This window comes from Protopterus annectens, chromosome 2.part2 (assembly GCF_019279795.1).
Source record: "Protopterus annectens isolate FY-2018-M chromosome 2.part2, PAN1.0, whole genome shotgun sequence".
In the NCBI taxonomy this organism is placed as follows: Eukaryota; Metazoa; Chordata; order Ceratodontiformes; family Protopteridae; genus Protopterus; species Protopterus annectens.
This window is the reverse complement of record NC_056730.1, coordinates 7,231,372-7,256,387: the sequence shown is the minus strand read 5'-3', so window position 1 is coordinate 7,256,387 and position 25,016 is coordinate 7,231,372. Positions and strand designations below refer to the sequence as shown.

Below are 25,016 nucleotides of genomic sequence, written 5' to 3'. Positions count from 1 at the left end.
GCCAAAAGGGGGTCACCAGTAGGATTTTTGGCTTGTCCCTCTGTATTTTCAAAAGGAATTTCTGAATTAAAGTGAAGGGGGGAAAGCATAGAGGTACATTCCCTCCCAAGAGAAGGAGAAGGCGTCCACCTTCCATGCTTGTGGATGCGGATTCCTTGTGCAGAATTTGGGCATCTGTCTGTTCTGGGCGGAGGCAAAAAGATCTGCTTATAGAATACCCCACCTGTAGATTATGTCCAGAAATACTTCCCTGTGAAGCATCCATTTGTGACTGGGAGCTGAAGTTCTGCTCAGGAAGTCTGCCATGACATTTTCTGTTGAACACATATAAACTGCTACCAGATGAATGTGGAGAAATACTGCTAGGTTCCAGATCTGGATTGCTAGGCTGCACAGAGGGTAGGACTTTGTACACCCTTGTTTGTTTATGTACCACAGGACTGTCATATTGTCTGTGATTACTTTCACGGTTCCTGGCTGAAGGGCTGGTTTGAAGGTTGGTAGGGCCAAGTGCAAAGCCCTCATTTCTTTGATGTTGATATGGTCCTTTTGCCTTGGGTTGGACCATGTGCCTTGCACCGGGAGTTGTTTTTGGTTTGTAAGTAGCACTGCCCCATACCCCAAGTCAGAATCATCTGTGGAGACCTGTTGGAGGGGTGCAGGGACCTGAAGGTGGATGCCTTGGTTGAGGTGGAGAGCCGATATCCACCACTGGATTTCCTTCTTCAAACACTGGAGTAAGGGGAGGGGGGTGTCCAGGGGCTGGGAGTGTTGGCTCCATAAGTTTTTCAGGATCCACTGGATTTTCCTCATATGTAATTTTGCCAAAGGCAACATGGGTATGAGATGCCATGTGGCCTAGAATTCTTAAAATTTCTCGAGCTGGCAAGGACGTGTGGGAGAGGATCTTTTGGAAGTATAGACAAAGGTCTACAGTTCTTTGATCTGGAATGAAGGCTTTCATTTTGCTTGTTCTGATCCTGCATTCCAGGAAAACCAGGTCCTGAGAGGGGATCAGGTGAGACTTTTTGTGGTTTATGGTGAACCCTAACTGAGATAGGGTGGAGATTACCTGTTGTAGATGTACTAGGAGCAGTGTGCAGTCTTGATGAAGAATGAGCAGGTCATCCAAGTATGGGAATATCTGAATATCCTGAGTCCTGCAATGAGCAATGATGGGGGCCAGGCACGTTGTGAACACTTGGGGAGCAGTAGAGAGTCCAAAAGGCAAGGCAGAGAATTGCAAATGGCAAGAGCCTATTGAAAATCTGAGGTATTTCCTGTAATCTGGGTGAATAGGGATGTGTAGGTAGGCATCCTTCAAATCCAGGGCTACCACAAAAGCCTGAGTTGGAATGAGTGGTAAGAGCATGGGTAAGGCAATCATTTTGAAGCTGGAAACTTTGAGAAAGAGGTTTAGAAAGGATAAATCTAGGACTGGCCTCCATGGGCCATCCTTCCTTGGTACTAGAAACATTCTGGAGTAAAAGCCTATGTTTCTTTGATGGTATGGTGCCAGTTCTATGGTACCTTGGTCTAGAAGTTGTTGAATGATAGGAGGAGAAAGGAGGGTTTGGCTTGCAGGTGGTTGAGGGATACCACGAAAGGGTGGTAGTATCCCCCAAGTCATGAAATAGCCTGACTGAATGATGGAGAGCACCTATTGTTCTGATGTGACTATCTGCCAGGAGGGAAGGGAGAGGGTGAGACAGAGGGAAAGTGGGGTCTTTTGGTGCAAGGTTGGATAGTCACAGAGGGGGGCGGTCTGGAGTTGTCACACTAGCTTCGAAAGGGCATAGTGGAAGAGCTGGTTGTAGGTCTTGGAGTAGAGTTTTTCCTGGTTTGTCTGCATCCTTTAGTCTGTGCAGTGGAGTGTGAGGACTGCCTTCTGACAAAGGAATGTTTTTGTGGATAATTCCTGTGGTATCTTGGTAGAGGAGACACTAGTAGGTGTTTAAGATTTTGAAATTCCTTACCCTTTTCTTGAAGGGATTTGAGGAGTTCTGCTGAGGCTTGCCCAAACAGAGCTTTATTGTCCAGGGGTGCATTCAACACTTTTGTTTGCATATCCATGGGTAGGGGTTGTAGTCTCACTCAAGAGTAACACCTCAAGACTGATTCAGATGCAGCAGACTTAGATGAGGCTTCCACAGCATCATAACTGTACTTTATTGAGTGCCTAGTTACTTGGGATGCAGTGTAGAGGAGGGTATTAATCTGGGATTTTATGGGAGAATCTGGTGCCTCAGATAGCAATATGGAGACCTTGGTAATGGTATCCAGGACAAATTTGGCCATATGTGTTTGGTAGATGAGAGCTCTTATACCCAGAGTAGAGGAGGTATAAACTTTCTTCTCTAGTCTGTCCATGAATTTACTGTCTTTGTCTGTGGGATAAAAAGTAGTTGAAGGTAGTTGCCTAGATGATTTGTCAGCACAGGCAGCAATAACTGCTGGGTCTGCTGGTGGGTTCCTAAAGAGGTATTGGGTATCCTGAGGTATCTTGTAGAATCAGTCTGGTTGTTTAGAAGCTGGTGGTTGAGAGTCAGGGGATTGAGAAGCAGCCAAGAAGGCATCCTGGAAGGCAGGTAGCAAGGGGGGTGCACTGCTGAAGGAGAAGGTTACTCCATTTGTAAAAGGTCAAAGTACCTTTTCTTATTGTGAGATATTTCAGATGCCTGCCATTTAAAGTGCTCCCTCATGAGAGAGATTGTGACTCCAAAGGTGGCTTCTTCCCCTGGAGACTCAGGAGTAATGGAGTCCTCCTACTATGGGGTGATGAAATCTTTTGGGGACTCTATTTGGGATTCATATGAAACAGATTCATCTGAGGAGGAGTACTCTTCCCCTGATACCTATAAAGTAGGTCAAGGTGAGGGGGCTGGTGGGGCCTGTTATGTCTGTAAGGCCTGAAAAGCCTTAAAGAGACTTTGAGAAAAAACTTCCCATCCAGTAACTGGTTGAGTTTCAGGGTGTTTACCTTTTTGCTTTTTTTTAAGGGAGTAACTGGTGGGGACAGAATCGAGGAGGACAGAATCTTGGCCTTTTTCTTCAGCGGCTCTTTGGATGGGCCTACTCCCTCTTCCATACCAAGTGCAATACATCTGAATCTCTGGTTTTCTAAATACAATTTTGTGCAGCAAGATGGCTACAAAGGGTTTTTGGGATGAAAGACTTACAAATGGGGCAGGATGTATGGTCATGGGCCTTGCCTAAGCAAAAAATGCACTTCTCATGCACGTCCTTGTGAGGAATATGTCTCCCATAAATACACTTCCCCTTTCTAGCTGCATGTAAGATTAACAATAATCAAAGGTAAAGAAAAAACCCAACAGGGCACTTATCTGTATCAGTAGGAGAAATGGTTGTCTGGTCTGGAGGCTTTTAACAGTGTCTGAAACACATCTGCTTTTGGAACTGGTGAACAGGATTCTGGCATTCACTGTGGCAGGAAATTTCCGAGGAGGGTGGGTGCAGACATCACCTTCATACCCTACGTTGGTTTATGGCCCTGACAAGGGACGTCACAGGCACCCTCCAGAAGCAAAGAGTTTGGTATACTGGCTGGAAGGTGGCGCTGCTGGTAGAAACTCCCTACTGTTATGAATACTGCAACATGTGAACAGAAGGACATCTGTAAATCTAGCCCAATGCTGGCCCAATAACCATTTATTAAAAAGGTAACATTCAGTGAGTTTTGTATGTGCCGGGCTTCCAATGATCCATTATAAACCTAGGTAAACCAGTATCCAAATGATGTCCACTGTGAGAAGAACTGCCAGAAGAATTTGCAAAATGTTGGGATCATTTTCCAGCAAACAAAAATCAATCTTCTATTCAGCAAACATAGAAATCAAAGCTCAATCCAATATTCAAAAAAGTAGGAAATGCCCCTCACTACCCAAAAAAAAAAGAAAAAAAATCAACAGCAGCCCCAAATAAAATCTTAGTTCTTCTCGTCTTGTCCTGTTGCTTATTTCTTCTCTTGTCCTGTTACTTAGTTATTTTCTTGTTGTCCTGTTGCTTAGTTCTTCTCTTGTTGTCTTGTTACTTAGTTCTTCTCTTGTTGTCCTGTTGCTTAGTTCTTCTCTTGTTGTCCTGTTGCTTAGTTCTTCTCTTCTTGTCCTGTTACTTAGTTCTTCTCTTGTTGTCCTGTTGCTTAGTTCTTCTCTTGTTGTCCTGTTGCTTAGTTTTTTTCTTGTTGTCCTGTTGCTTAGTTCTTTTCTTGTTGTCCTGTTGCTTAGTTCTTCTCTTGTTGTCCTGTTACTTAGTTCTTCTCTTGTTGTCCTGTTGCTTAGTTCTTCTCTTGTTGTCCTGTTGCTTAGTTCTTCTCTTGTTGTCCCATTGCTTAGTTATTTTCTTGTTGTCCTGTTGCTTAGTTCTTCCCTTCTTGTCCTGTTACTTAGTTCTTCTCTTGTTGTCCTGTTGCTTAGTTCTTCTCTTGTTGTCCTGTTGCTTAGTTCTTCTCTTGTTGTCCTGTTGCTTAGTTCTTCTCTTGTTGTCCCGTTGCTTAGTTCTTTTCTTGTTGCCCTGTTGCTTAGTTCTTCTCTTGTTGTCCTGTTACTTAGTTCTTCTCTTGTTGCCCTGTTGCTTAGTTCTTCTCTTGTTGTCCTGTTGCTTAGTTCTTCTCTTGTTGTCCTGTTGCTTAGTTCTTCCCTTGTTGTCCTGTTGCTTAGTTCTTCAATTGTTGTCCTGTTACTTAGTTCTTCTCTTGTTGCCCTGTTGCTTAGTTCTTCTCTTGTTGTCCTGTTGCTTAGTTCTTCTCTTTTTGTCCTGTTGCTTAGTTCTTCTCTTGTTGTCCTGTTGCTTATACTTGTGAAGTAGAAGCAGGTGATAAATACAGATAGTAAATCCAAGACAGCAGCAGTACTAAGATGGCTGTAATTCCATGCCTTGTTAAGTAGATGTAGACAATCCATGGCCAGCATGAAGAAGCTAACAACAGCAACCACAATTCCACTCCTTGGGTAACATTGTATAACAGTGTATAACAAAGTATTAGGCTCTGAACAAAGGATTCAGCTGGAAGCCTAAGAAAAAAATATTTTGACTTGTTAGAGTTACAGTGTTGTGTTTGAAAAAGTAAGCACAGCATTATAAACTAGAGCTTTAGAATGTTATTCATAAACATTGTTAACAAGGGTCCAGGTTTGGTACGCCACAGGCTGCTATACTGAAGTCCTTTGCAATTCATGAAAATTCTTGCATGACAGGTTACCACGATGCACACCATCTTAACCCACTGTGTAAGCAAATAAATAAAATGAGCCCTACCCCCCAAGAAAATATGCAACTCACAAATTCTGCCACAACTCTGTACAGTACAGTCCCAAACTAGCAACATATGAAATCCAGACAACATAGAATAGTTAGGGTAGCGCTTGTGTGTTTGTAACTACACTCATCCCATTTCCCCTATAATGTGCTGAGCAACACATTTGTGTTAGAGTAAAAACGGAAGAAAAGAGGAAAAAGGAGACGCACATTCACACAGTAAGAAAAGAATGAAGCCCTGCAGTAAAAAACCCTGTGGTGAAGACAAACCTGATACCACAACCACAACCACATGCAGACCCCGCCCAGGGTAGGGATGCAATGATGATCCAGCCAATGGAAGCACTTACTGCCCAGAATATCCACATTAGCATAATATGCTGATGTTTCTGGCCCACAGCCATGGCAAGCAAGACTGAGTATGGTATAAATAATTTGCTGAAATGACTACGGATCAGGGATCTAAGTTTGTACATTACTTACTGTTTTGAAATATTGTGAGCAGCTCCATGAAGGGATAGTGCATGGTGCTGGTCATCCTTAGCCCTGGTGTCATGAGTTCTTCAGAAACGATGCAGGATTTGTATGTAGAACTGAAAACTGTTTTCATGATATCCCCTCCTATATGCAAGCTGGAAAAACATTTCACCTTACATACAGAAAGGGACATTTAAGCTGCAAAACATTTCTGATGTGACAAAGAAGCTTATTAAAGTGAGAAAACAATAATTTTGAAGTTAAAAACAGATTTTTTTCCCTTGATCTGAGGAAAAACAACTGCCATACTCAAAAACTGTGAAGGAATAAATATTATGTGTGCTCTGGGATAAAACACTACTAAGTTGCTTACATAATGAAACTGTATTCACAAAATGAAATACAATGCCATAAGTTTTTCACTGAGGTGTTTAATATACTAGTTTTATAATGATGCTGCTCCATGGGGAAATGTAACAAAACCTCATGTATCATGCATGGTTACAAACATGAAAAAATGCTTCTCGACTGAAAAGGTACATGCTGTCCTGGTTCTGAAACACAACTCTCACAGTCTTCAAGAACACTTTTGGCATGACCGTACTGTAACTCTAGAAAAAATATTGTATACTGCCAAAGCTATGAGTCACTGTTTGCCATATTAAGAGCCATAACTTTCGATGTTAGCAATATTTTTGGATCAAATGTTACTTGGTGTCCTTTTATAATCCTTCCTCGTATATTGCGGAAGGACATGTGCTAAATATTTATCTCGAAAGTTATTTTGTACAGTAATTCTGAAACTAACATCTAGTAATCTGGGCTCACAGTTGAAGAAAATCCCATTTTTCTTAATATGTGAAGTTATACTTTTAAAATGAGTATCAGGAAGCATTAAAATGGTGTACTTTGAGGTTATAATGGCAGTTAGTTTCACTTTACAGACTACGGCATGTCGGAAATGTTCATTGCAGCAGCAATTCCAAAATTCTTATTCATCCCATAAGTAGCAGAACTTTTATCTGAGCTGTGAGGCTACAGTAAAACTAGCTCCCTTACCTACTTTCACATCTGAGGTGAGGTATTATCACCACATTCTACCTAATATTAGTTCACCCAAGTTAACCAATGTAGTATTACTATAATTTCTGTATGAAAGGAGCAATAAAGGAAAATAATTTTCATGCCAGCTATTTATTTTTCATCCCATGATAAATTCCTTTCTATAGTTCTACACAAAGCTCCATGCTTTCTAATCATTACAGAAATTAATTTCTAAAAAGTTAACTTTATATATATCATAACAGAAAAAAAAAGGAATGTGATTCCAGAGGTGTAGCTAGGTTGGGGTAAATAGGGCACCGGGGCAGCCACCACTGGTGCAATACATCAAGAGGCATTATCTTCATTAGTGGCATTTAGTTTCTCTGTGTGTGGTTAAGTGCATTACCAGCATTCATAAATTAGTAGCTTTCATGCAATTTGTGGTCAGGGATAAAACAAGCTGCTTGATTAAAGAAGTCAACACACCTATTTGTGTGTGTTTTTTTTTTTTCATCTCAAAGACGTGTCATAGGTGAACTGCCAGTAGTTTAAATTAGCCATAGCAAGGCATGTCATGTGAAGTGCATGCAAGTGCCTATCCTGTGATGGGTTGGATTTACCTTCAGGGTAACTTCTATGCCTCGTGTCGATTGAGTGTCGGAATTTGCTTCTGCTCCCCCATTATCCTGCATTGAATTAAGTGAACAATCAGAAAATGAGAGAGGAATGAACCAGTCTACCTGTCCTGTTGAAAAAAGAAAACATGTAACTTTATTCACTGCACACAAAAAAACACACACTTGCACTCCAAAATAAAGCCATACCACTAGAAGTAAAATTCACTTTAACTTAAACTGAAAAAAAAAAATCAGACTAAAAGAATAACATTTAAAACAACAATAACAACTAGCTGTGGAAAATAGCATTACAAACAAAACATATCCAGATGTCTGCATCTACACTACAGTAAACTAACAAAAACTAACAAAAATGATGACTATGCTAAAAACTAACATGTTTTATACTAAGCCTCACTAAAGCACTAAAATAATATCAAACAATACATGGTACTACTAAAAATGATCACGTAGTACATCAAGACTACAAAACTATCTATAGGAGAGAGATTTTTAAGAACTAGCTAAGCTGACAGAATCTATGGAGTATGTTTACATGCTGCATGAAATGTCTTACACTGTAGAAATGGGGAAATCAATTTTGTGACTCATGTTTTTGCTACCAAAAACACAACTTATTCCATAAACCTTCAGTACTTCAAGTACCACAAACCAAACACTGTTCCAAATTTCTAACCACTCCTTCTGTATCGTCCAAGTTTTATCACTACTCTATACATGTCAGAAATAACTATAACTCAGCCCAATTAAAAAACTTAAACAAAGAAAAAGCAGTACACTACACACTCAAAAATGCACAGTATTTATTTTACTGTATTATATTTAATTTAATTTTATTTTATTTTTATGACTTCTTAACTGGGTAAACCCACTGGATACAAATGACCTGGCAACATTGTCTGTTTTATTGACTTGTTCAGGATCACATAACAGGCAAACATAGACTAAAGGAGTCAGCAGTACATTAACAGCACATACCCTTAATCTATGGTAACTGCCGCACAACACAAAATAATGTTATCTGCTGGTAGGCCCAGACTAACAACCTATCAGTTAACAGCCAAACACACTAACCAACGGCACCTTAGAGAGGCCAATAATTTTGGCAATCAAAGAGATCTATGACATATCCAAGTATGACTACCACATAGTGTAAACAAAAACTGATAAAAATACTCAAATCCTAAAAAAAATATACCTCTATTAATCAAATGTTCACTAATGATGTTAACTGAAATTTGTAATAATTAGAGTAATGAAAAATAAAATAAAAAAGAACTGCAACAAACTAATGAAAGACAGCATTACTGTCAAAAATGGACCTAAAACTAACATTTTATTTTAGCTAAAATCCATACATAAATGGCAGTTCTAACAGATCTTAACATAACATTCAGAATATTATCACAGCAATACAGCAATTTTTTTTTTTACATGAGAACAACAGAAAAACAAACATGGAACCACCAAAAAGTATTGCTCAACAAACTACACAGATAGCCCATCCTATTGAGTTTAATAGACAAATGTAATCACATGTACAATAACAGAGAAAATGAATACAGGGAATATGCATGGGGGTGCATTGTGTAATAGGTGAAATATCTTGCACCATAACACATGATGCACTATTTAAAACAGACCTTCAAGATATTTTGTTTATATTCTAAGTGGTCCCTATATATTCCATTCACATATAAACTACATGAACATACATACCTTGGAACACACACATACTAATTTGTGCATGCATACATGCATCCCTCCTCACACACACACACACACACACACACACACACACACATACACAAACACACACACATACATACATATACACACACATATACACACACACACACACACACACACACACACACACACACACACACACACATACATACACACACACACACACACATACATATATACACACACACACACACACACACACACACACATACATACATATACACACACACACACACACACACACACACACACACACACACACACACACACACACATACATACATATACACACACACACACACACACACACACACACACACACACACTTGCGTATACAGTATTGAATGAGGAGATGTGTGTCATGCAGATATTACTCCTAAGAATAACTTGGAGGTAACTATATTTGTTCCGTGGATACCACTACCTGCATAAAATGGTCATCTGTACTTTTTTTCAGTTTGAGTTTTATGTTTAGTAGTTTATGTATAATAATAATTATTTGTTTTGTAGTATATTTTAATGTAAGACAGTTTCTCCTCTCATTTTAACTAGACTGTGGTGGTCGTGCTGCGGTAGCGTTGTCACCTCACAGTAAGACATTGTCCTGTTCAATTCTCAGCTAGAGCGTCTTCTGTGTGTAGACATGCGTAAGTGGGCGTACCATCGTTGAAGGATGTGCATCAGGGCTGGCAACTCGGCATGTAAAAATCTACTGCCAATCATTAGCAGACAGGAGTTCCGCTGTGGCGACCCCTAACTGGGAAATGCCGAAAGACACAAACAAACAAGTAGCTATGCGACATTATAACACTTTAACTGTATAAAACTTTCTTGTGTCAAATTGCAGTATACTATTGCACAGACCAGTTTATAAACAGGAAGTAACACAACACAACAGCTCAACACAATTCTGAAAGATAAATGAGCCCAGATGAGAAGATAACTATATTAGCAATACAGTGTTTGATAAAAATGTTCACTGATTTCTGACTAACAGAGCATCAAAATATTCATAAGAATATTCTTTCTGGTGACAGTTCCAGTTGCTGAAAGACACATACTTTCAAACACCAGTGCCTCACCCACCATCACTGGTAATGATTTTGGTAGTAATTGGAAAAAAAATGAAAAAAAGAAAAAGTATAGGTAAGCACTGTGCTCCCCCACCCCATCATTTCCCTTATTTTTTAAACAGATTGTATGCTTGTACTTATTTAACTGGGTTTCTAGTGTATTTTTGTTCTATACTTCATTTCTATTAACTGGGTTTCTGTTGTATTTTGTGTGTGTGCTTTATTTCTATTAACTGGGTTTCTGTTGTATTTTGTGTGTGTGCTTTATTTCTATTAATTGGGTTTCTGTTGTATTTTGTGTGTGTGCTTTATTTCTATTTTAATGTGCATGTCGTACTCATAAGCGGAGTTTTATTTTTGTGTACTCTACCTTCACATGTATCACTTAAGTGAAAGAATGCCTGGCAGATTCCTTCTTCTGCATTTGTGACTGTGCATGTAATTTGACTGGCTTAGAGTGGCCCCTATCTGTTGATATGCCTACTGTTTGTGCTTCCTCTTATTCACTTCCTGTCTCTTCCTAAACTTTAGTGGCTCAGCAGGTAGCACATTTGCATTTGGTGCTGGAAGATCAGAAAGCTGAGGGTTCTATTCACAGTCTAGGAGACTGGATTGCTGACAATGCAGTAAAGCATAAGGGAGGGGCTGCACTCCTGGGAGTGTACCATCCTTCGGATGAGACATTAAACCAATGTCCCAACTGCTTGAATTGTTTGTCGCTCAGAAGGATGTAAATGATCCCACAATACCTATCATAAAAGTGGGGAAAGTCCCCTGATGCCCTGGCCAAATGTCCCCCTAGTAGTATAAATACCACTTCGGGTCTCCCATGAAAAGAGGCCACTCACCTAATGGGGCTAACCTGGTCAACAAAGGATAAAAAAAAAATAGATGACATTTGAAGAAGGTGGTCACGTGTTGGATTTTGAAGCCTGTGTGGGGTAACATAAGTCAGTATAGTATCTGTCATATCTAATTATGTAACATAAATACAAAAAAAAAGTACCAAAACTACCACAACAATAGGCATAAAACAACTACTTTAATAAAGCAAAATAAGTTACTATTACACAAATAAAAAGACAAGCGCTTTCGGGTATAATCTCTTTTTCAAGTCTTAATTATGTAACATATTTGTTTGGTCTATGTTTGTGCTTTGTTTATCTGTGCAGTTGTAACATACGCAATTTCCTGCAGGATCAATAAAGTATTTCTGATTCTTATTCTGTGAGGGAGTGCAGATTTCTAACTGAATATGAGGCCCAGGTGGCCTACACTAACGTTTTTATATCTTTATCAAAAACAAATTGTAAACAAACGTTGTACAGCAGAGGTAACAATATTATCTGCAGCTTAAATATTTACAGTCTGAATGTGAACAAAAGGTGACTATTACTGTAACAATGACTTTGCAAATGGACAACACAGCTCAAGAGAATTCAGATACCTGTGGAAAAACAATTTTCACACATGTAAGACTGCAGTAACACCCTGGGAAAGGTTAGAAGAAACTGATAATATGAACTGCTTATTTAAGTACAAAACAGCATACATATAATTATCACATAATTTAAAAGAACGCATATGAGTTTAACAGAACACTTATCAATATATGACAAATGACTGCAAAGATATACAGTGAGGTGCAGGTTTTGCTACATGCTTAAAATGTATAATTACAGGCCTCATGTTACTTATGGAAATCTGATGCAAAGTGCTATAAAGTAAGATGTAATACTTCTCCCAAAATTCACACTGTGTATACCACAACTGATTCTTCAAAACAAAAACAGTTAACATGTTAACCTTCCACTATGAAGTGTATCACATCACAGCTTCATATTACAATTACAAAAAGCATCACACTGAACTTCTTTGCTGCTTTTAAAATCATCAACCACCCAGATAAAACTCCCGCATTGAACAAACTACTTACGCCTTATTCCAACCTTACTTCCCTCAGGTCCTCAAAAAGCCTACAAGTACTGACCATTAAATCTAACAACTCCGGTGGTGAAGCACTATATGCTAATTCCATTGGCAAATCCTGGAATGCCCTCCCAAACACCCTAAGACTTATGTCCTCTCTGGACCAATTTAAAGTACACCTCAGAGCTCACCTGAAGTCCCAATGGTTATGCCCTTGCTCTAATCCAGACTAATAGTGAACGTCCCTACCTCACCTTGCCTCTCCAAGCCTCCACTCAACTCTATAACCTAAGAGTCCACAATATAACCCTATGAGTTCTTCTGTTCAAAGTCTGTACCCATTTTAATTATATTTACAACTACTTGCTTGCTTTATCTTGCCTTGAAACTTCAGTGTATCTATTTGTCTCAACTCTGTAATTGTATGTGTCTTTTTTTTTGTAACCATGATCTTGGAGCTTTTCTCCCCGGGCCTCCACTGAAAATGGACATGTATCCAGTTGGACTAGCCCGGTCAACAAATGTAAAATAAAATAAATAATAAAATAAACTTCAAGAATAAAATCCTGCATAGGTAGCAAAAGTAAACCGAAAGACAAGTAGATGTATTTACTTTCCTGCATCAAAGATTCAGTTCACAGACCCCTGGAATGCTTCATTCCTTAGGTCAGCATAATCCAAAACTCACCTGAAGGACAGTACATAGGTGTTCCACATTTTATCAGTGACCACTTTACATAATAGGTTCACAAAAATGGAATGCCATGCGGTAGACAAGGTATCAGGTGACCTGCACTGGGTATAGGAGGAGCCATAGCTTTGATGATAGGTGAAGGCAAACCATACAACACATAGAAATAACATGCAATATGAGCATATAAATTGCCCAATTAATGGTCATTTAATCAAGCGTCATTTGTTAACAGGCATTTTAGTGTCTTTTTTTATTGATGACCAAAGCCAAGTAAACTCCCTCTGCAGGAGGCAATGCCCTTGCAAATCTCTAGCTAATGTACCTACACCAGACTTTCCCACATGATTGCTTGGGTTACAGTTTACTTTGTCCATATGATCTGTTTTGCTTGAAGAAATGACATCTAATGCATGATCATTGTTCAGCTGTACAAATATAACATGACACTATGAAAAATGATAAAGTACAAAAGTACCTATGTAAGTCAGGTTTCTAAGTCCAGACTTATAAAATCACGTCCACACAAACTGCAACACTAAAAACATGGCCCTTCTGTCACCACATATCTTATAGTTACTATATCTGTGCAGAGTAATGCAAGTAAACGTTTATACTGCTGGCATATATTGTTTCCACCAACCAATTTTGCTAATGACATTGCTAAAGATAGCTAGCAGCATTATGTAGACCCATGACTTCCACCAACCAAACTGGTAACCAAGTATATGCTGAGTAAGAATGTGCCTCGTCTTCTTCTTTGTACAAGTCTGCAAGTGCTGGATGTGGACATTCTTTTTTAATGATGACACTGTCCGGGGATCGGACCTCTCAACCTACAGATACTGAAACTACAGACAAAGGTTCTTGAAAATGTGGTTAATCATGCTAAAAATCAATTATACTTGAATATGGAACAGCATACAATTCTTCTGACTTCAAGTAGGATTATGGAATTCTTCTTAGAAACACAAGTTTAAAAAACTGAGTAACAAAAATATAAACGCATTATGAACTACACAGTGTATCAGTGTAAAATTTGATTTTACTGAAAAGATACTGTGAAATATCTGTTTTATCAAGTCATGTATTTTTGCTTCTGAAAAAGAAATATGTAAAATGTGGGTCCTCTTTCTTAAAATTATTGGTGCGACCAGTGTGTTGGTCATGTAGTTTGGTTTCTTCTGTACTAAAAAGCTTTAAAATCATATGCGATGGGTGGTGTGATTGAGGAAATTATATGAAGGGATAAATCAAGTCTGAAAATAGGTACAACCTGCAAAAGAGTAAAACAAGCCTGAAAAGAGGTATGTCCCTCCAAAATATGTACAGTTGAGAGGACTGCCTGTTTTAAAGAATTAAACAGAATGTAAGCAGGATTAGACAGAGCAGTAATGCAGAAAGCAAGCAATGAAAAAGAGTGCCTAAGAGGCTGAGGTACCCTACTAGTGAATGTAATGCAGTAGTGCCTTTTGTAGTGATATGAGGCATAGGTGTATGGATGGGACAGCAAACATAGGGTGACCTGCATACTTCTCAACTGTCCAGATTTTTGCCTCATATGTTTGGTCTGTTCCTCATAAAGTTTGTGGTTTTCTGGCAAATCACTGAGGACTTGAAGTCACTAAATAATACTAAATAATGACATAAATTTGAGTTTCAGACCATATCCTTCAGAAAATACATAATAATTCAAAGCCTGTTATTCTAGCAACTTTCTAAGTTTAGTTTATAGGAGCAATATTTAAAATCTGTCCCTATTTTTGGGCCTTTGTCCACCCATTATTTTTGTCATTGACCAGACTTACGCTGCAATCTGGCTGGAGCTGAATGCATAGGCTTTCTCAAAATAGTGACTAGAGGTTGCTGATCTGTTTTGATGTGGACAGGTCTACTATAAATATAATCATGGAACTTCAAACGTGCAAACACAACTGCCAAAAGTTCTTTCTCTATCTGTGCATACTGCATTTCAGCTTGGGTTAGAGTTCTGGATGCATAGGCAAAGGCTGACCCTCTTGAAGAATGACTGCACCAAGACCAAATTTCGAAGCGTCACAGTAAAGAGTAACTGGTTTGTGAACATCATCGTATCAGAAAGTTGGTGGACTGGCAATTCTTTGTTTCAGGACATCAAATGCTCTTTGGTGCTGTTCCAACCATAACCAGGATACATCTTTGTGTGTCAGCTCTCTAAGCAGTACTGCTAGTTCGCTTAAGTCTGGAATGAACTTGCCTGGATAGTTAACCATGCCAAGAAAACACTGAAGAGCTTGAACATTGGAGCTGGCATCTCAAGAATGGCTGTTTGCTTGGAAGGGTCTGGTCAGAAGCCTGAACTGATAAACAAATGACCAACATAAGTAACTTCTTGTAACCTGAACTTGCACTTCTAGGGATTCAGCTTAAGATTCACTTGACGTGCTCTTTCCAGAACTTTCTTGAGGTTTCTATCATGATCAGCTTCACCATTACCTCCTACTAGAATATCATCATTAGCGGACCGGAGTTCCGCTGTGGCGACCCCTAACCGGGAAAAAGCCGAAAGACACAACAACAACGTAATAGCACAAGGATATCCAGAAAAAAATTGCTCCATTTTACCCTGAAAGACTTCACTGGCAGAACTTATCCCAAATGGCATTCTCAAAAAATCTGTACCTGCCAAAAGGAGTACTGAACATAGTGAGCAATGAGGATTTCTTCTCAAGCTAAACTTGCCAAAATGAACTCTTTGCATTTAAGAGAGAAAAAACTGTGGCATTTGGCATCAGTGCTGCAACTTCTTCTACTGTATGCATTGGATGATGAGGTCTTTTCAGTGCTTTGTTCAAATATCATGGATTGATACATATTCTGATATTATTTGAGCTTTTCTTATGAGCTACCACCAAGGAAGATACCCATTCAGTAGGAACATCAACTGAACAAATTACACCTTGTTCCACCATTTTATCTAGCTCATCTTTGATTCTGTTCTGCATAGCTACTGGAACTTTCCAGGCTGGTCTGACAACTGGGCTGACATCTGAGTCTAACTTCATGGAGTACACAGTTGGAAGCTTGCCTAGTTTGTCTTTGAAAAGATCAGCATAGGAAGAAAAAATACACTGGGCGAAATTAGAACTGTGGTCTTTTAAGCTAACATGATGGACTTCCTTATTAAATGTAAGCAGGTCTATTTTCAAACTGTCTCTGAGCCCTAATAATGACTCTACATGCCTCTTGACCATATAAAATAACAAGTTGTAGCTTCTCCCAGCAGAGCAACATGAAAGTACTACTGAGTACTCAGTTTGAATCTCTTTACCACCATAGGCAACACGCTTGGCACACTTTAAATCAAGCTTCACACCAGCACATACTCTAACAAATGTTTCTGCTGACATAACATTGCACTTTGAACCTGTGTCAGCTTTGAGCTCTATGAGTTTTCCATTTATCCAAACAGTGCAAAATACTTCATTCTTTGCCCATAAATCTACTGTACTGACTGTTTCATGAAGCACTGAGACACCAACATCATAAAAAGTAGGGTCACAGCTTTCTAATTGATCAATTTGTTTCTTTGAATGCTCCCCTTTTATAAAATAATGTGTGCCTTGTGACTTACAAAACCTTTTGAAATGACTCCACTTATTATATCTGTGACATTGCTAACCAAAAGCTATACATTTTTGTCTTTTAAGCTCATGACTTCCACCACAATTATGACAGTTGACTATGAAATTGGGTGGGGCTCCATGCTTTGCGTTTGCTGACTCACTCTTATGCTTCACTGAGACTGTGCGAGCTATGGAATTTGCTAGAAAGCTGTGGGATATCCCAGTGACTGCTGCAAGGCTTACAGCTACTGCTTTGTGCTTGGGCCTGTTTCTTTTCACCACGTACTGCATACTATCAACATTAGCTTTACTGCAGTATCTTCCAAGGCCACTTTCATTTGTAAGCATGCATTTCGCATTTGTAAGCATAGTTGTGTGCTTTTCTGTAAGTTCATATATCTGACAAATCTCAATGGCCTTATTCAAAGATAAATCACTCTCACAAAGCAAAATCTTTCTCACAGCATCATCTTTAATACCACACACAAGTCTGTCTTTTTCCAACACATCCCTTAAGTCACCAAATCTGCACATTTTAGCTTTGTTTCTCAAATCAGTTATATATGCTGCAAACTTTCACCAGGCTTTTGATCTCATGTATAAAATAAGTGCCTTTCCATTGTAACATTTGTTTGGGGGTTACACATTTCTCTAAATTTAAGTTTTAAGCACTTAGGCTCCTCCCTTGCCTCAGCTCGTACAACTAAATGATGGTTTTCCCCCTCTCCTGCAAATACAGTAGGTGCATACACAAATGAACATTCCCTTTCTATGACTTCTGAACCAGCTAAATTAAGCAGAATAAATGTCTTTGTACACTCATCTTTGCCATAAAGTGCAGCCTGTATGAAAATATTGTACTCTTGCTCAAACACTCTCCATTTCTCTGCAATATAATTGTCAAACACAAGTGGTGCAGGTCTGCGAAAACCTTATGCCATGCCCACAGATTACAGTAAAACATAAATACAATCCAAGTTCACTAGTAATTATGTACTGACATCCATACACGGCCAGTACTTGTAATAACATTTAAATGCACAATAAACTCTTCAATATACTACACTTTGGGAAATATGCTTTGAAAGGGCGGTACTTTGCGAACTAACTGTACTGTAATACTGCACAAACATGCAAACACTTCATACAACTCAAATAGCCTTTGGTTAATATGAGAAAGTAGTGCTGAGTGAAAAAATTGCAGTCATTTCCCTTATTTATTTTATATGTCGTAGTTTCAGATATTTCTGTTACTTAGAAATTTGTTTAGAGTGTCCTGAATGTCTCGTTTCATAATTTGCGAATAAGAAATAGTTTGAGCAAGTTTTAATAAATGAAATTCTTTTCTGACCTGTTTTGTGAGTTATATGGTACTGTAGGGATGGTTCACTCCTCTATATTCCTCCACCTTTAACTGAGTACCTTCTTGGTCCGGAATCTCGATTTTTGGATCCCATTCTGACACCATATCACTCGCCCCTCTCTAGTATAGACGATGAACTGGCAGGGTATTTCATTTATATGCTTTATTACATAGAAACACATCAGGATGGTTAACAGCATTACAAAATATAAACTAACTGATTCACTGACAGACTACTCAAACATACATGCGTACATCTCAACAGCTAATAACAAAATGGCAGCAGACTTGCATGTGCTTAGCAGTTATACACCTGTACAAGCCCTTGGATAGCTTCTTAAAGATACATACATATTGATCTACACTTTAGATGCCCCAGACTACAGGAAACCAGCACAAGTCCTGAAGTCCTTTTAGACAATTACATTTCTTAGAAAAGTTGACTATTTTTGTTAAATAATGTCACTGTATAATAGTTTCACCCTCGTGATGAAATCATGCCAACTATAAGTAAATCTGGCAGTGTCCACACTCAGTCATGGATTACTGATAAATTATTAACTGTATTAATAAACAAATGTGTGTGTTCTTCAGTGTGCATGCATTTGCACTAATACTGAGATTGAGAACTTGTATTTTTAATTATTAAAAGCACTGTTCCTCCCTGAGTTTTACTACCAGGTCTGTTGTTCCAGTAAACATGACAGCAAGAAGTGTAACAGGCAGAAGGAAATGATTTTCACATATTTCAGATATTCTTAATATGTTCTGATTATGCTGTAATACCCAGGCCTTAATGTTATCAAATGTACTTTTAATACACTGTGCTTTGAGTTGAAACAATATAATGCATCTTTCTTTTGTCATGTGTCTAATAGTTTAAGAAATATTACTTGTTGTTCAGACTGCCTGAGTATTGTTAACAGGTAGCCCTAGTATATTTTCATCTGTGAAGGAAACAGCAGACTTTTTATTAACTTGTGGTTAATGTACTGAAGATTGGGATGAGTCTAGTCTTCACTGAAATAGTTAATCAATCAAACCAATCGGAGTCAGGATTGGGATTATTATCTCCCAATGTAGCCAACTCAAATAAAATGAGCTAATCCTATCAACTGCAAATTCTGAATGGTAAACAATTACAGAACTTTTGGATCTAGCAAAGAGCTGTTGTTTACAGATACAGAAGAACTTGACCTGCAAATCAAACAATAAAAGGCTTGATGTAATCGCATGTGTATGGAATTAGCTACACTCTGTTTAGATTTGTAGTTAAAGTCTGCATTTGTTATATATAATCACCCTAAAGGTGAACCAATAAAATAAGTAAAAAGTTCCCACAGAAAAAAACAATCAGTTAAAAACCAAAAATAAAAATCTAGCAAAGCTAGACTTTCCACTGTGTGATACCTTAAACTTCTTGTTTTAAGAGGCAACATGGGGTATATGCAAATTACCCTTTAAAAACATCAGGTGTTCCAATTAAATAGCAATTCTGATTGTCCATGACTTTGTCTTTTAAGTCTATTTACAAGCAATTTCAGGCCAATAAAGCCAAACCCCACTAGCTGTGGACATGCATGTTTCTGCTTTTTATAACATCATCAGCACAGTATAAGTAGAATCATTGGCTAAAGTTTGGAAACACAGGGTTGTCATACCCAACTGATATCGATAACAATTAGGATGACTGCAAAATATCCCAACTAACAAACTAAAACAATAAGTAAAAAGGTCACACAGAAAAAAAAAAACAATTGGTTAAAAACCAAATAGAAAAATCTAGCAAAGCTAGACATTCCACTGTGTGATACTTTAAATCTCTAGTATTAGACATGACATGGGATATATGCAAATTATCCTTTAAGGACATCAGATGTTTCAGCTAAATGTCAATTCTAAATGTCCATGACTTTTTCTTTTAAGTCTTGGACTTAAAAGAAGAAAAAAGTCATGGAGATTCAGAATTGCCATTTAGCTGATACACCATAAAGGTGAAGGTACAAAGGGTGACAGTGTGGGACTTGACAATTTTATGAAATGATGTTCTAATTTTGACAAAAAAATAATATGTACTGACTAAAATAAATAACTAGGTCCTCTCCTGTTTGGTATCTACTTTTCCGAAGTACAGGCTAACACAGAAGGTCTTTGGCTAACAAAGTTTGCAGATGACTGCAAACTAGGAGCCATAATCGAAACTTCTAACAATGTGGCCATCCTACAAAAGGGCCTCACTGAGACAGATGCCTGGTGTCAAAGCCATGGCCTCAAGCTCAATGCCAAAAAGTGCATTGTCATCCCCTTTGGTAAAAACCCTGTACCATGAGCTACCACATAGGCGGTAGCCTACTTAACACCAAAAGTGTGATAAGAGACCTTGGGACACAGGTGGACAGTAGTCTCTGCTTTGATAATCACATCACCACAGTAGTCAGGAAATCCTTCTACGTGGCACACCTCATCACAAAAGGTTTCTCATCCAGGAAAAAAGAGGTCATTGTTCCCCTCTACTCGTCACTCATTAGACCCATTATAGAGTACAATGCTCCTTTTGGTATGTACCTCACAAGACATCTACAACAACTGGAAAGGCCGTAGAAATATCTCACAAAGAGGATTATCAGCCTCAAACAGATGCCCTATGCAGACCGTCTCAAAAAACTCCAGCTTTACTCCGTCACATATCGCTTACTCAGAGGCGATCTCTGCCTAACATCCAAAGCTTTGTCAAACACAGAGCTGTTGGACATGCTCCATTTAAAGAAATCCCAATCCCTCTGAGCTACATGCTCTAGGGACCTAAACCTTATCACCACAATAAACAGAATATGCTGGAGGGATAGATTCCTGTCCCAGAGACTTCACATACTCTGGAATAAACCACCTATCTATATCAAACAAAGGTCCTCATTAACACTCTTCAAGAAAAATCTTGATGATTGGATGGGAAATAGGAAGTTCACCCTGGGGATCACCTCTGTGGTTCTGCTCAACAGGGCCACAGGAAAATAATTTTCTTGGGTGGCGGAAGCCAGGGTACCTTGTTGGCTAGGCTTATATAGGCCCTAGGGCCAGTAGCCTAGTACATACCTATGAACCTATGAACAAATCTAAACCAATCCAGTAAAGAGTACCTATTAACAACAGAGATACGGAAGGGTAATCACTTTGGTTGCAACTCCCAAGAACCAAAAAAAGAAAATGTAGGCAGTAATGCTCCACCATCTTCCACCCCCATCAGTTTTCTTAAATTTGTTTAGGTGATGGCATGCATGTTGCCTTTATTTAAGTGGGTTTCTATGCTATTTTCATGCGTGTTTTATTTCTGTTCTAATATGCATAATGCATTTTGTATTCATGCATAGTTTTACTTTTGTGTTTTCTGTCTTCAGACTTGCCCCTTAAGTCAAAGAATGTCTCACAGATCCTTTCTTTTGCATTTGTGAGTGGGTAAGTAATTTGACTCCTGGCTTAGAGTGTCTGCTTTCTGTTGCTATGGTGACTGTTTGTGCTCCATCTCATTCGCTTCCTGTATTTTCCTAAATTGCATCATTATCTTTTGGTGGAGTTTTATGTTTTCACTTTCTACAGAATATTACTTTTACCTTATTAGACGTCTTTTATGATCTGTCATCAGGCAATATATATGTAAATATGACTTTTTGGGGTTTATTTCACAGCCCTAATTATTGTTTTATCATCTTTATTTTTTAATTATAATTTTTATGCAGACTTAGTAATATATTACAGTTGTGGAAGCCTATTTCTTATGTTTTAATTATTTCTGTATTGATTTATTGCAGTATTTCTATGCTTAACAGTTTTCCCATGTTAAATGCCTTTCAAGATGGTGGCCATGTGTTGAATTTTGAAGCCTTTGTGGGAATACAGATCGGAGACTGAAAGTGAGATCTGGGTGGTCTACACTAGCTTACTCCTGTGAACAGAACATTTTGACTTGATGCACAGGTAAATATTTGACTAGACAGATTTCTATGTCAATTATACAAATTTTGAATTATTTTTTGGCAGAGAGGGCAAAGTTACACCATTGCCCATACAGTGGGCTTTAGCCATGGCACACACCTTACTTAATATAAAAATGTAGCATTGTCGAATGAACAAAGGAAAACCCCCATTAATTAAAACTTCAACAAAATTAGTTTTCTACTGCATAAACAATTGTCATATATGCAAGTATCTATCTACAGCTATATATATATAAAATCCATTTCGCCAAAAATCCTGACATACGTTCCAAATCGCTGAAAATAGTACTGACAGTGTATATGCCTTTTTCCCCAACTGTAGCCCCCCCACCTACTCAGGTTATAAACTACTTACTTACTCTTTTAATAGGGACTGCACAATATAAAACAATGTTGTTTTTGTTTGTCTTTTCTGCTTTTCCCAGTTAGGGGTCGTCACAGTGGAACTCCGGTCCGCTAATGATTGGTAGTACATTTTATTTTATGGTGCAGAGTTGCCAGCCCGACGCCCAACCTTCAGCGAAGGCACGCCCATTCACGCATGTCTTTCGAACGCGATTCGACCACGGGGAGGACACGCAGACTCCACACAGAAGGCACTCGATCTGAGAATCGAACAGGAGAACCTCTTGCTGCGAGGCAATAACACTACCGCTACACCACCGCAGCTATAACACAATATAAAACAATACTAGACAATATTAAACTGTACTGAGTGGGGGGCTATGCCCCCCACAACCGCCGTTGTGGGGGGCTATGCCCCCCACACCTCCCTACCTTAATATTCTCACTCCAAGATTGCACTACAGTTGGAGTAAAGGGCATATACACTGTCAGTACTATTTTTGGCAATTTGGACCCTATGTCAGGATTTTCGGCAAAATGACACTGATCCATATATATATATATATATATATATATATATATATATATATGTATATATATGGGTCTGCTGCTAGTGCTGAATTCAGGGCTGTGTTACAAGTTTCTGAACTGCCCATACCTTACTTGGATAGAAGGAGGTTTCTCTGTTCACCTGTGAGAGAGGGAGTTTTGAGCAGCCATCTGTTCCTGGAGGAGTGGTTCCAGCCCAGACGTTAGTAGTTTATAGACCATTTTTGGGCTAATTTCTATCTCTTTCATTTCCCTGCTGTAAAAAAACGTGTTTGCAAGGTTTTGCATGTCTGGGCAGCGCCAGTTAGCTAGGGCTAAATTATTCCCAGCTCCACCAAGTCTCCTCTTCAGTTTTTCCCTTGAAAGTAGTCTAACTCTAAACCTAAGCACTTAAAAAGCATCCTACAGTCCAGCACTTGCTCAGACCTAATAGCAAGCACTAATATACCCAGACATTTGATTGCCCAGCAGGGCAAGGCTCATTATTCACTCCTCACCAACCAAGCGATTAAGCAGCTCACCCTACTATTCAGGCATGACCAAAGGGCAATTTCAGGTATACTCTCCAGTCCAGCTCATGAACCTGGGTATCCTGAGGAAATGTTACAACTGCCTCATGTACACAGACAACCCTCTCCTCCTACCACAAAACATTAACATATGCGAGAGATGCAATTATATAGCTACACTGGAGGCTAAGCTCTCTCCACCCAAGACTGGAACAGGCAGTCATGAGGAGAATGTTAACACTTGCGCCACACCTCAAGCCTCACATAGACATACTAAACCAGCACTGGCAAAAAATACACATAAATACACAAAATTGTACTCGGAGGCTCTAAATAAAAACCTGCAAAAGTATCACAGACCTCCAAAGCAGACACCCAAAAAACCTGCACCTCCCATCACAAACCAGACAACACATAAAACACAAAATTAGTGTGCCGTACAATCAAAGTCCTTAAGGCGAAATAACATACCTAACACACTAGTAATAGGCAAATCTATAGTCAGGCACACTGATGTCCCACTCACTAGGCTGCACAAGGAGAAGGTTACTGTTAGCTGCCTGTCGGGAGCCAGAATCCGCCACATAACACAAGCACTCAGGTCACTTTAGAACAAGTACAAATATGACTCTGTCATTGTTCATATTGGTGTGAATGACCTGAGATGTACCTCCCTGGACTACATGAAAAGAGACATGGAAGAGCTCTCTGATCATGTAGTCCAGGCGGATATGACCCTGACCCTGAGTAGCATCCTGCCCTCACCGAGAATGATACTGCAGTATAAAGAAAAAATGATCAATTTCAGCAATTGGCTAAGCTTCTGGTGTCATTCAAAGGGGATCCAGTGTCTGTCAGTCTGGGATGACATGCTCGACAAGCCTCATTGCTTCGTAAGAGACGGCTTGCACCTGTCACCCCTAGGCTTTCTAATACTGGCCAAGGCTCTTGCTGCCCCCATAGTGCCATTTTTAGGCAAGGCTCAAACGTCAAACCCACCTCCTTAAACAGCACAAATAAAAAAATGAGGGTTATACTACTCAACGCCAGGAGTTAAAATCTCAAAATGCACGCGCTCGAAGCACTCCTCAGTATGGAGAATGTCGACATCTGTGCAGTAACTGAAACCTGGTTCAAGGCTCCACAGAGCACCCCAGCACTACCGGGCTACAACTCATACCACACATTTCGGCCACAGAACATGGACCGAAACAAAAGGAGGAGGTGTATCCATATTCATCAAGGATACCTACACTTCCAGGTTAGTGGCACAGCATGCTACCTCTGGGATCATCCATGTGTAACTAACATCAGGCAAGTCTGCAATGCAAACTGTGGCCTGCTACAGATCACCCTCCATGACCCAGGACCACCACTCTGCCTTTCTGGAGACACTGGAAAACATGAAGGTCCTACCAAACACCCTGATATTGGGCAATTTCAATTACCCTACTGTTAACTGGGAAAACTATTCAAGTAGAAACTCCCAGGTCCAGTGCTTCCTGGAATTTATCAACGCAAATGCCCTGTATCAGCTGGTAAACTCCCCTACCAGAGGTGAAAACATACTGGACCTGGTCATCACCAACATGGGTGACAGATGTTCCGCACCGGAGGTCAACTCGTCACTGGTTAGAGCAGACCATAAACTAATCACTCTGGATGTCCACATCACATCACCACCCCCAACTAAGGAAACCACAGTGAAAAACTTTTCTATAGCAACCTTCACCTTACTTAAGACAGAGGTGGTAAGTTTCACAGCCCCCACGCTAAAG

The 25,016-nt window shown here is 39.3% G+C and overlaps 1 protein-coding gene across 4 annotated transcripts in view; it reads right to left on the bottom strand.

Annotated features, from left to right (window-relative positions):
- PDE8B (phosphodiesterase 8B) overlaps positions 1-25,016 on the bottom strand; it is a 2,824,882-nt gene that overhangs the window by 1,501,332 nt on the left and 1,298,534 nt on the right. The window contains exon 2 of one of the 4 annotated variants that reach the window (XM_044063693.1): positions 7,416-7,481. The exons of the other annotated variants lie outside the window; for them this stretch is intronic. Coding sequence (XP_043919628.1) covers positions 7,416-7,481 — 66 coding nt within the window. The remainder of the gene's footprint in view (positions 1-7,415; positions 7,482-25,016) is intronic. 4 annotated transcript variants of the gene reach the window in all.